General features: G+C 36.9%; 1 protein-coding gene across 3 annotated transcripts; it reads left to right on the top strand.

The window, feature by feature from the left end:
* The first annotated feature begins 1,375 nt into the window (after window positions 1-1,375).
* Window positions 1,376-12,053, top strand: LOC103712782 (uncharacterized). Of its 3 annotated transcripts, XM_039130271.3 has the most exons (9): window positions 1,376-1,533; window positions 3,676-3,803; window positions 6,260-6,332; window positions 7,793-7,875; window positions 8,428-8,466; window positions 10,375-10,445; window positions 10,542-10,656; window positions 10,756-10,882; window positions 11,837-12,053. In XM_039130271.3, the coding sequence occupies exons 1-8, from the start codon at window positions 1,485-1,487 to the stop codon at window positions 10,822-10,824; spliced, it is 627 nt and encodes a 208-aa protein (XP_038986199.1). In that variant the 5' UTR covers window positions 1,376-1,484; the 3' UTR covers window positions 10,825-10,882; window positions 11,837-12,053. The 3 variants fall into 3 exon arrangements, with proteins under 3 accessions (XP_038986199.1, XP_089782880.1, XP_089782879.1); XM_089926753.1 differs by having other exon boundaries at window positions 1,456-3,803; XM_089926754.1 differs by lacking the exon at window positions 8,428-8,466 and having other exon boundaries at window positions 1,447-3,803.
* The last annotated feature ends 1,616 nt before the right edge of the window (window positions 12,054-13,669 follow it).

Below are 13,669 nucleotides of genomic sequence, written 5' to 3'. Positions count from 1 at the left end.
TTGGTCCAAGGGCAACAGTCGGGGTGGCTGTGCCCTCACCTCCCCACCCTCGACCACCATTGGCCGAACCATCGCCGGCCGCCCCTGCTGCAGTCGCCGGCGATGGTAACCGGCTAAGAGAAAGAGAGAGGAAGAAGTCTCTTCCTCTTCTTCTTTTTCTTCTTCTCTTATTACTATTATTATATTATTATTTTCCCTCCTTTTTCTTCTTCTTCTTCTTCTCCTTCTTCTTCTTTCCAACCGACACAGACCCCTCCCCCTTCCTCCATTTCTTCCACGAAAGGCCACCGTGATGGTGGCTCGGCCCCCAACCGACGACAACGACCGTGGCTCTCACCGTCGTCACCGGCCGGCGGCCAACCGACGAGAGGAAGAGGGAAAGGGGATGGGATCACGAGGGAGAGAGCCTCAGATCCACACTTCCCATCTTCCGTTAACCCTAGAAATCCCCCCTCAACCAACCCACACCAACACGGCCAACCCCATCGCCATAGATTCCGGCCAATCCCGGCGGCCGGTGGTGGCGAAATCCAAAAGAAAGGGGCCGAAACAGGGGTACCCTGTTTCGGATCCCTCTTCGACGGCTTCACCGGCCAAATCTCCAATCCAACACCTCCCAAAATTCAGAAATGGAACGCAAAGGAAGGGAACCAAGCTTACCTCGGTCCGGCGGCGTGCTCCGGCGACCTTTCCGGCGAGAGATGGGTGGAAGAATCCGTGAGCAACCCGGATTAAAAAAAAAAAAATCACCGAAGAAAAGAGGAGGGTTTCCCCGCGGCCGGCCGGATCTCAGGTCTCCGGCGCTCGTCTCCTCTCCGGTGTCGCCTCTCCAAGCCGCCGCCGCCGTCGTCCCCCCCTTCTTCCCCCTCTCTTCCACGATCGTGCCCTAGGCACGATCGTGATAAGGGGGTTGGGCCCGGTCTTTTCGGGCCGGCCCAACCGCCCCTTTTTTTTTTGTTTTCTTTTTTTTTTTTTTTTTTTTTCCTATTTTGGGGGTTTTACAGTATTCTTTTACAGTATCATTCTTAGACATCGTTGTTTTCATCATCCTTTGATATCATTCTTCCCGTTGTAATGATTTGGTATTTCTCATGTTGATTTGGGATGATTTATTAAAAGATGGAGTCTTTAAACAACGAGGTACATTTTGCCGACGGTAGGATGCTTGGCCACGTGCAAGATACCATGTGAGATTGATAGATGCTTTCCTTATATTGGCTAGTTACACCTCTTGTTTCTCCACCTTAGGGTAAGAATTAAACTAATCATGGTATGTCCGTTAAAAATACAGGTACTTAAATATAGTCGGCTTTGCCTTCAACGACTTTAGGTTTCGAGCAAGTAAGAGGTTCGAGTGGTGGGAAAAAAACCGGGCGAGGTCCGGTTCTCCGGGGGCCAAAGTGGGAACTTCGTCCCAAACCACGCACCTCGCCGTTCCACCAGTAGATTAAGATAGAAGTCTTGGGAAGAAAAGCGGTGGTAAAATGGCGAGCGCCCTCTTATCGCCTCCACGATATCTTCTTCATCGTCCCAGTAAGGGCGTATCCTCCTCGTCTTTTTTTTTCTGATGATCCTATTGTTATCTTTTTCTTTCTTTTGTAATGAGTAGTACTGTGCGATCTGAACTTTTTTCCGGCAGAACAATTGAGTTGAGAGTAAGAGAGGCCGACTTCTAAATTTTTGGCTTTTGCTCATGGAACTCGTTGAATTGAAGTTTCTTTTGTCAGTTAATTTTAGCATAGTGGATTTGATGAAATTTTTTCACTTCATTCCGATGATTCCCACTTGAAGCTGCACAAAATTATGGCAATTTGCACTGGTATCCAAGAGCAAAGGAACAAATCTATCGTGCACAATGATCCATATTAAATGTTGTGGGTAGAACCAGTTTGAGAGTTAGAGAATAGGGAGGCTATGAGTCATAGCCTTCATCAAGATATCGACAAATATGGCTTAGCTGAGTCTTTTCTCTGAACAAATGATGCGCATAATCTCAGTGCATTCGTGGAAGACTGGTCGTGGCTGCAATTAGATTTTCACATTCGTGTTGCCTAAAGTTTAGAATAGGAGATATTTTGGACCTCGAAAGCTTGGGAGTTTACGTGCCATGAACCAACTACTGGTATTGAACATGAATAGGAGTTCAGCTTCAAATAAATGAGAGCCTGTTGAGTAGGTCCTCAACTTGTTTTCACTGATAACTGCATGATAAGAGAAAAAAATAGAACAAGTTGACTATCAGGTGATTCATTATTTTGTCTTTTTCAAGGCAATAGGTCATAGAACCAATATCTCTCATGCAAAGAGGTGGAGTGACGAATTTAATTTTCAGTGTATGTGAAAAGATTAATATGTAAAGAAGGTTCATGAATACCAAATCATATACTTGGTAGAATCAGCAGCATATTTGAAAATTCTAACAGACCAGATCTAGTAAGATGCTTCAGTCCATGAAAATCTTTAATTAAATCACACACCAAGGAGGAACTCGAAGTACACTTGTCCTTCAGGTAGAGACCTATGAACCCCTTATTTCAAGATTGTTTCATGCAGGACCGTAAGGTGCCTACTTATGCTATTGCACAATTTAGCTTTGCAGTTTGAATTTGAAATACTTAGCTTTCGGATGTTTGCATGTCATTGAGAATATTTAGGATCAAAGATGGATCTGGTATTTGGTCAGTGTCTAGCTCCAATATGATGAGCCAAGAACAGAAATCATGCAGCATGAATTTCTGGACTTTTGTTTAAAATTAGTTTTCTGTATCTTTCAAGCTTCACTTGTCTGAGGCAAAAATTGGTAATATCTTTCTGTACTTGGGGGTAATAAAGAAACTAGGTGGCCTACCTAATTTATGATTGCCGCTGTCCCAATTTTTAAAAAAATCATAAAGTACAAAGTGGTTAGCTAACTGCCCTAAGCAAGAGCTTTCCTTACACAAGTTTGACTTGCCTTCTTGCTCGCTTAGATCTGCCACTGCATGTCTGTGGCTAAATTGCCCATCGACAGAGCACATCATGCAGCTATCCATGAAAGCTGGCCTCAATTTAGCCAGCTGCATCGACTTTTCTTTCAGGAATTCTATGCTGGTGTTTAGAGCTTTCATGGGTTTGACAACCCTTGCTCCTGAACTGTACCAGCAGTTCCCTCATCTTGTTTCATGCATAAGTGGCGCTGACACTTTCTTCAAGGCTTAAGAACTCAATGTCAAAGCCCCATGAATGTCCAACCAGAAAATATACAAGCTAAAATCCTAGTGGCCTCCTGATTCTTGGTCTGACATCATCTATGATTGCATTAACAATCAAAAGCTTGGGAAAGTGTAAATTATGCCTCAGATTGCCAATAAACTGATATGATCTTGCTTGATTGAACATGTGGTTCTTGGCTGGATTCTGAGTTCAGGTTGACATTTGGATATTCAACTTGTCAACCTGTTTTGTGAACGTAATATTTTAGTGTAAAGAAAAATATATTAAATTAAAATAAGCTTTTTATCAGACACAAGAATGATCATTTGTAACCTTACAAAGTGACATGAGAAAATGACACTGTAAGGTTATAATATGCAGCAGTCTTCTGTTCTTATCTTTTTCTGAATACTTGAAGGGTGGTATTGCACATGCTTTTGTTGATGCTTTTTTTTCCCTTAAATATTTCTGTTTCCTATGCAGCTAGAGGAACAGTACCTTATGGACACAATATCCATAATTCATTGTGCAGAACAGATCCATGGACCAAAATCTTCATTACAAGGAAAAATGCCTCCAATCATGGAAGCTATGCTGCAATTGCATCAATGGTTTCTTTTCTTGATAATTTTACTTTATTTCATATTGTTTATCATCCTTATTTCTTTTCATACAGGTAGTCATCTTCTTAGTTCAATATAATTTATAAAGTTGACTCGCAATATAGGGTGTTGTGATTGATGGCTATGGTTTCTATATTATCTTTAACAAATCAGACGTTTACTTGAAGAAGTAAATTATATGAGCCATGTGGAAGATCAAGTTACAGACAATGTATCAGTACAATCTTAGAATTGTATAGCTGTTGCATGGTTATTTCCTTGTGATCTCTACTCATACATTGTTCCCTTCTCTATTCATCATTGAAGAATTTTGAACCATGGAATCTCAATAGTTATCTTCATATTTTTTTCAATTTACTAAAGGAATTATTCTCTCCTCTGATGCACCATTGCTTTGGGAATCCTCCTCACGAAGTAGACCACTGCTAATGTGGTTCCAGTCTCTTTAATAACCAGATTCTGTGAATTATATATGGTTTTTACTACTTCACCAACACAAGCTTCTTTCCAATTAATATGGGAGCAGCCACTGAGATCAAACAGAAAAAAGAAAAGGAGAAAGGAGGGGTGGTTATTATGGACAGCAATTTAGGATGATAACTTTGTCAGCTCCCCAGCATTAAAAAAATAAAATCAGGTTCCTTATGAATTGGTTTCAGATCTGGTTTATAAAAATGTAATTACAAGACATCTCATTATATGCTGTCATATATGTCATATTTGTTAATGACATAACACGCATGATATGATCAGATTTTATGTCAGATGGACTTGGATTTTGATTGGAGCAGATTTAGGACTCTCTCGTCAGGACCAGACTCCGAATTCAGCTACATTAGCTTCATTACTGTATTTAATTTAGATCCCACATCCTTACACTCATGTTTTAATGGCATAGTGGCTAGAAAAAGATCAGATTGTATGTTGCACCTGGATTTGGATTTGGAGCATATTCAGAACTTTCTTGTTGGGACCAGAATCTGGATTCAGCTACATCTGGATCATATTACATTTCATTTCATATCTCCACAGCCTTATTGGTAAAAAAATTGGGTACCCATATATCATCCAACTCAGATCTGACTCAAAACCATTTGTACATGTTACCAGTACCATCTCACCAAAACTTACGTGTGCTTTGGGCAAACAGTTCCTTTGAAGGACCAGTCTTAACTATTTTAGTTCCAGCTGTAACAGTCCTCTCATTTCTTCTTTTTTTTGCCTTTTCAATTTGCCCAGAATAATAATGGAGGCTAACAAGGCATATATTATTTGTTACATAAGTAAGATCTTGGATAAATTTTAGATATCTCACATTGTTGAAAATTGACGCTAGATGCAAAGTTTGAGATTTATGAATGGGATGAAACTTTGTTAGGTATAATGTAGCAGGTCATAAGAATAGTGGCAGAAATGATAGTAGTGCCGTAACTAACATGATCAAGCCATAATCAATTCTTCAGGCTCAGTTTTATGAAATGATTCTTTGCCGTTCTTGCTAAGGGATGCATCCAACATCACTATTGGCTTTCCCAAATCCTTTCACTTCTTTCCATGTTATGATTTTGTCATCTTTTTCTTGACATCCATAAACAGCTCTAGGTTGCTCCACTTACCTGGCCTTGTTTTTTTGTTAGACATGATCATATCATCTTAGTTAACTTCCATCTGCTTTATGCTCTATAGGTGCAAGTCTTATTTTAACAAAATAATTAGCATCCATTAGTCCAATATTTTAACCCATACAAAACTGCAGGCCTTATAATTGTGATATTAATTTTTCTTTCAAGATTCAAAATGCGTTAGGCAGTTGCACCACTTCCAAGGACCTTTTCATTTCATTTACCTTGCAATAATTTTGTGAGATATGCTTTAATATCTAATTGTTCTACATCTTTCTATCAATAGCTTGTTTTTTTCCTTTTAATATAGAACTAATCAAAATGACAACACTAATGTACAGTTTTGCTATAAATGTTCCAATAGGCTTCATTTTCATTTGGTATTCACTAAAATTCATTTGATATTCTTTCATTTAGTTTCGAAGAGTCTTGAACTGTTATCCTCCAAAGTATTTTCATATTTTCTGTTTTCACTTCAGTCATAGTCACTTTTGTCTGTCAAATATCATATCATCTTCAAACAACTTCATAAAGAAAAAAAAAAAATCTTCCTCTCAATCAACATCAGATGGTTATAGAATTTGAGGGTCCCCTCCCGATTTAAACCCCCCCCCCCAAAAAAAAAAAACAAAAAAAAAAAAAAAAAATCATGCTTTCATATCTATAAGCATGATTTTAAAATAAACATTAGGTGGTTTTAAAGTTGAGGCATGGTAGTTGGAGCTTGCTGATAGCAAGGTTTCACAAGCTAAATAGCTTTTAATTATTTTCAGTTTAGTTGAAGTCTTCAATTGGTGGATGATTTCTTTGCTTGTTTGATAGGTTGGAAGAAAGGCCAAGAAAAAGGAAGTTGTAGTCCCTGACCCAGACTATCGGATACCAGTTGTCTTACTTGGTGAGTTTTGAGTCAGTAAGCAGATTATATCAACATAATGCGTTGGTTATTTTAGTTGATCTGAAGCCTCATTATGCATGCTTCCTTTCGCATATTATCAGTAGAAAAAAAAAAATACATTGAGTTATCAAGGAGGAAGCTTGCTCCTATTTGAGACAGCTGAATACAGAGTGCTTTTGTTTTATCAAATGATTTTGAAAGTCTGCTTATTAGTAGACTGAGCTTTGGTTACAATTAATCTTAAAATGCCTTACAGGGGTATATTCTTTCACAATATTGCAATCCTAACTTCCACACCTTCTGGGAAGATAAGCAAGGTGGGGTATATACTTTCTTGGTCTGTGTGATCTCAGATTGAGCATCAATTACATATCTTAAGTTCAAAACAGCAATTAAATCTATTCTTTTGTTGATTTTGCTTAAAGCATCATACACTGGATAATTAGGTATGTTAGATATTATTGGACGGCCTATTAGCTATCATAGGAAACTACAATACTACATGTGTTGTTGTTCCTGCTTTTATCTCTTCAAACATGAGAATGCAACTTACATAATTTACCAATTATGCAGGGAGATATTAGTGGGCCCATAAAGTATGATAAAAAATTGCAGGCATCAACCATTAGAATTTAACTTACTAAATTCACCCATGTCAAGTGCTCTAAGTATGGAAGCCAGTATTTAACAAGCCCCAGCAAAGCATGGTTAATTTCTTATTGTTGTTTCTATTGCCTACTTTGGACCTGGGACTGCAGTTTATTTGCAAGTTGACATGTCCATAAAAGAGTTGGCATTTATTCTGTTATGAATATTTTCTCTTATTTCTCATGGGGTTAAGAAAGGATATGGATGCTCTATGGGGTCCTTCCCCTCCATTCCATTCAGGAGGAGAAAGAGAGAGAAAGAGGGAGAGAGGATAAGGATATTCAGACTGAAAAATCCATTCCCTTGATAATTCTTGATCTTGATGAACTGAGGCATTTCATAGAATCCAAATAGGAAGAGAGCTTCTCAATATCAGAAAACAAAAGCTTGAAGGAAGGTCATTCCTATGGTTTATAAATCCACTATTGTTTAACAAAATGAAAAGGAATATAATTTTGTTTATGCATCTTGGTGAAATAGCTTCAAGAAAGAGTATCCTTCATGAAATCAACTCTGCTATCAGGTAACATTCAAATTAGGAATTAGTTTAAACCTCGATAATAAGGCAAACCCCACTATCAGGAAACAATTTAAGATTATGGATCGGTTTTAGCGTTAAGAGATGGAAAGATGGCTCATAAACTTGACTCTTGTTAGAGAGGAGTTGTAACAGGATTCATTTGCAGATACTTTTTATAGCATGTTTTGCTTATATTCTCAATATGCTGCTGGAAGTATTCTTTTAACAAATTTCAATTCATATGAGGCTATTAGGATTTTCTTGCTGCTGATTATAACTGTTAAACAAACAGGGATAGCAGGTGGATTTGCGTACCAAAACAATCTACTACCAGCTGCTCCAATAGGTCTGCTTGGGTTATTACTACTGATCCAGGTAAATGTGCAAGTATGGAATTGTGCTTTCTGCCTGCCTCTTTGTTGTCCGGACCTTTGTGGGAGAAGCTCACAATGTTGTGCATTTACTCTGTAAAAATAATCTGCAACCTGGTCTCTGGGATGTTAACTAGGCTCTTGGATCGATGACTTCCTATACTGCCATACCTGCAAATTATAATTGAAAATATAGACTTCTTGTAAGTTTTATCCTTTTTATTTTTTCTGTTAAGTTGGAAATATGTGATTGTAGCCAAAATCCTGCATTTCTTGATTTAATATCACTGGTAGACATATTAGTGCTAGCTGCTTTTTGAATTAGTTATCATTCTTCCAATTCTGTAGGCATATATATGTCATAAGAAACTGCAGTTCAGGGTCAAGCCAAATGCATCTATTTCCCTTTGATTAGAGAATTAAAAAAAAATCATCTTCAGAACCTTTCCCCTAAGGCTTTTATGAACACAAGACCTTGTCTAGGCTTTAGTTTTTTGACTTCTATTGATGTTATGTTCTTGTTGAACCAGCTAATGCATTTATTTACTCCTTTCAGACTACTAGAGTGAGGTTCGTCTTTGATGAAGAGGCCCTGGTTTGTTCACTCTACCCTTGTTTGGATTTAATGTTTTACAACAAAGAGCACAATTATGCAATTTAACGTGTGCAAGTATTTCATCATAGATTTGCTTTCATAGTTATATAGGGGTAGCCTGAAATGATGCTGACTTAGCTTTTGACATATTGAGTTGCAGTTTATGTTGGGAAAGGTTTAGCTTGATCATCACCTTTTTCTGTTCACAGATTTATTTTCCATTCTCCGAATTGCTAACAGGAGTTCATATTTTATGTCAAGTTTCAAGCAGATGTGTATCACATAAGTAATGTTGGTTGCTCACATTCCTTGTATGATCATATCTGAAATCTTTCATGTTGTAAGGGAACTGCCAAAGCAAAACTACTCAGAGGGAGTCACCATGATTTTCCAATAGCAGAAGCCTGTTTCAACTTTCAAGTCACTAGTCGGCAACAAAGCATGAAACAGTTCTTGCTATAATCATACATTTTCCTCTCAAATTATACAGATTTATATAATTTTGATATAAATGGCTAAGCATTCCTGTTAATTTCTGTCACAAACTATATGATTGTGGTTCAGTGTTAGTATCGGTTGAGGCAAAGATTTAGCTAATTCAACATGGCTATTGAGATCATCTTCGTCTTTAACCAGCTGCACGTATGCTCCAGTATTTGCATTAATGGATCATATTATTATTCACCGGCAATGAGCTTTATAAACTTAGCTTGGTGAGTTTACAAGAATATGTGTGTCTTTGATGTCTGTGGCTGGAAAATATACTTGCCAGTCAAAGTAGGAAAAACTTCAGAAGGATTGTATGAATAAAATACTTGAATTGGTTGCTAATAGCCTAACTCTATTAGTTTTAACCCCCCCAAACTGCTGCCTCCCCACCCCTCCTCCAAAAAGAAAAAACATCTTCTGTTAATCAAGAAGCTTTGTTAATCCTAATTCCTAGAGGTTATACTCTAATAAGAATTTTGACATCTGTGCTTTTTTAGCAGAAAGTCTGAGAAATTTAGGTGACCAGGTCCACAACTTTTTAGTATACGAACGAATCGGTTGTATGAATGGTATGCTTTGCTAGCTCCTAGAGTTCGCATAATAGTGAAATTTCCCTAGCATCCTCATAACCTTAGTTCAGTATTAAAACAGCAAGACCTGTTGTTGTGCCCGAGCTGGTTCATGTTGGTTGGAAGCTAAATATGGATTAGAAGGACTGGTTTGCATCTTACATTGCCTTTTATATCAATTCTCCAATATACACTGACAACAGAGAAAGAACATTAATTGCAGCTTTCACCCCACCTTAACGACCAAGGGATGAAATCTTTCTCCAAGCAGGGAGGCGTCACCCGAGGCCGATTCCAATGGATCACTATAGAATCTTCTGGAAGCAAGCTACGCTACATTCTAGCTAGCTTGTGCAATCTTAGAGAAATTCCTTTGCGCTTAGCTTAGTAAGCTAAGCAAGCCTGGTTCTCCAAGCACTATGGTAGGATGTGGATCGATCATGACAAGAATGGACTTCTCCGTAATATAATGGTTTAGAAGAGTTACGGTTCAGTTCCCCGCTGGGCTTTTTCCCTTCTCGACTAGACGAAGGAGATATGGTAGCATTCAGCCTCTAACTTATAGGGACCATCAATACACAAAAACTTTCTAGCACACTTGGATTTTGATCTGTCATTCCAAATGCATTTTGACTATGTTGAAGGAGAAGAAGCATATGTAATTGATTGTTTGGACTCATTATCTGGAGCTTACGGAACTTGTTTTTGACAAATGTGATGGAAAAATTGTATATTTATCTTCAAAGAGTAATTTCGTTAAATTCTCTATTTGTACAGCTACCAGTCATGAACATACTTTATTTTTCTTAAATCACCTCTTTTAATTGTTTAGATGGATATTTGATTCCAGGAGGTAAAAACTGGGGATCAACTTCAGGAGTCAGGGGAAAATGTTTTTGTTGGTGGCAAGAACCGCTGGAAGTGAGTGCACTGTTCCACTCCAATCTTTCTTTTTATCCTTTTTTTTTTTCAATGAGTGATGGTTTAAATTCGTATCTCTAATATTTTTTTTCATAGGTATTCAACATTTATCAACTGGGAGCTTTGGTGGCCGCAGTTTCCTGTCTTGGTGTATTTTAAAGAGACACAGACAAAACCTGAAGGACAAGTTCACTTTTTTCCAGTACTTTTTGTGAGTACCTTGATCCGATAAGTAAGAGGAATGCATTTCTTCTCCTTTTCTTAAGTTTTCCACCATGCTGACCGTTATCGCTTTATTTTGCTTCCTTAGAATGGAAAGCAGCTTTATGATGTCATGTTGGAGCGTGCAGGCCCAACAGTAACTAGTGCACCCAAATAATCTGCAAGGTCTAGTTCTGGTGTCTTGATCCATCGGTTCAAGTAACTAGCAAGGCCAAGTAAGCTTCGCAGTACACTTTGATTTATTTGTCACAATCATATGCAAGAGTGCCCTTTGGATGGGCTCGATTTTGGGTTTCAAATTGTTGGACTTTGTAAATTTGAAGCTTAATTAAGCCTGGTCTTGGTGGAAGCCAATAAGCTAGAAATATTAACAAGATAACATTCGTTTACCAACCCTTGCTGAAATAACCGTACCTCTTAACAACAACCACTGCTAGAACAGTTTGGATTGATTTTACTCATCCATTTCTAGTTCATTGTAAGTAAGGGCGGTGTCAACTGCCTTTTCTTTTTCTTTTTTCCCCATTTTTTTGTCAAATCTTTTATCACATTACCCAACATTTTTTTTAAACTTTTCTTGCCTTCAGCTTTCCTGAGCCCTAGGATATATTAAAGCTGCTCTTTTGTCAACGTCTTCAATTCCTGCTACACATCCACCATGTGATCTATAATTGGTGCAGAGCCTACCCTCAAGTTTACTTGGAATATTGCTAGCTATGTCAATTCAGTGGAGGTGATCTTAGGGATTGGTTGTATAAGAGCTGCACTTCTATTAACATGCAATGTCTTAGGGATTGAAACTTAGTGCAGCTTTACACCTGGTACTTTGTTTGGCTGTAATTTTTCTTTTAGTCCTTGCACAGCTGGCACTTCATGTCTGGTCCCTTTACACTGTTGGCCCCTTTTTTGAACAATTATGCCTGCCATTATGTCAATGTCTGCCTTATTCTTAAGCATTGTCTAGAGAAAGGCTGACAGAAGGAGAGTGAAGTTATGGATTCCCTAAGACATAAAATGGTTTGCTTGGGAACATATTGGAAGGTCCATCAGGCTATTCAGCACAATGAGAATTCTGGTCTTGCATGTTTGGCTAATGTATGACTATTATGATTCTAAACTGCATTTATGCCTTTTAATGCTGGCTAACCTTACATTTTATCCTTCGGCAGCTTGCCAGACAACCAACATACTATCACATGCCGATCCCTCATCTCCGCATCTATGGAGTATAAATGTGAATGCTGTAAATGTGATGTTTCTTAATCGGATGATGTGTAATTTTTTTTGTTGTAAATTACTCTCATTCTGGGGATGTTTTGGATTAATTTAGATTATCTTATGTAGCTTGATATTATTTTTATTTAAACACTATCAAGTTTTCCTGTAGACTAGCAGGGCATGCTGTCCTTGGTATCAGCAATTGGGTTGGATGATGCTAAATTCTCATCATTTGTGGCAACAATTAAACTAAATTAGGAACCTAGCATGGCCATGTTGCATCCATGATTACTGCTTTATTGTGTAGAGTACAAAATCGCTGATAATATCCATTGCCATGGGAATTTATAAGCTTTATTTTTTTTTAATCTAATTCCAACTATAGTTTAGTTCTGATTTAAAAAATCATTGGTTCGTACAATCTTCATGCAAATGCTTTCCAATTTCCTTTCTTGCTCCAACATTTTAGCTGCAAAATAACACTGGTTCTTAACATTAGCATTAGCTGCTGCAATGCTATATTTTAACATTCAGAGCAGATTTGGGTGAGCTCGTTGATGTTTATAACCTTTTATTGGCGTCGTTGAAAGGAGTTCATTTCTTCTCCACAGCATAGACTTCCTGGAGAGGAAAAGAGGAATGCTGATTGGTTGGCTAATAAAGCCATTGATTCCAGAGAGAAGCTGTCTTTGGAGGTGGGCGATTATACTACCTGGCTCAAAGATTTCCCATGTGCTAACTCTTTAGATGTTGCTTGGTTAAAGAAATAAGATTTTTCCTTCTCAACCAAAAAAAAAGAATAAAAGCATTAGCTGCCAGATAGTTTGGATGAAAATATACCGACAGTGTTATTATCAATTAATGATTTGGATTGCCATACTTTTTTATTATAATATTTACCTAGTAATAAATATTATTTTACAATCTTCTGTTCATAATAAATATTCTTATACAATTTTTATATTTCTATAGCAATATTATATAAAAATAATATAACAAATTATATTAATATTATGTTATATATCACTATACAAAATCTAATAGTATATTACAATATGATATGTATACCTATTAACGTAGTAAAGTACTATATTAGATAACAATATTTTAGTAATATTAAGTATAAATTAATATTATATAATGTGTTATATGATGATGAATTCTATGATAATGAGAAATAGAAATTAATCATTTGTCTGCTCGTTTTCCTCTTTTTAATTCCCAATGAACAACATGATCCGATCAAGCACATTGCTTATTTCGAGACAATATATGGAGACATGACTCATAATGCTTACCACACCAGCTCGTAAGTTAAGTACATAATGAGCCTTGTCTATAAAGCTTTTACTATAATATGTTTTATTTATATTATATTTATTAAATAATATAATATAATACAATACCTCAATATTTATATTATAATATATAGTATTACTTATTTATTTTGATATTATATTGAAAATAGTAATTTTACTAATATGCAATATGCTATAGTAGTATATTATTGTTTACTATTGATATTGTATTTAAACTACTAATATTATCATATGAAATATACCCAAGGATAATTTATAATTTCAAATAAATAATAATTTATACTAATTTTCTATTAGTTTTAAAGGTTTTGATAAAGGTTGTGCTAAGGCTCATTTTCGATGATGAAATAAAATCTGAATCAATCTGGATTACCTTTTCATGTACCCACTCTTTCTTATACTTATATCAAAGTCCACTCAAAATATTCGAACGGACCAGATTGAGCAACCCATCCTTGGCTTGTC

The sequence above is a fragment of the Phoenix dactylifera genome, chromosome 12, assembly GCF_051530095.1.
Source record: "Phoenix dactylifera cultivar Ajwa chromosome 12, Ajwa_hap1_PhDact_Kaust_v1.1, whole genome shotgun sequence".
Taxonomy (NCBI): domain Eukaryota; kingdom Viridiplantae; phylum Streptophyta; class Magnoliopsida; order Arecales; family Arecaceae; genus Phoenix; species Phoenix dactylifera.
This window is presented reverse-complemented; position numbering and strand designations above follow the sequence as displayed.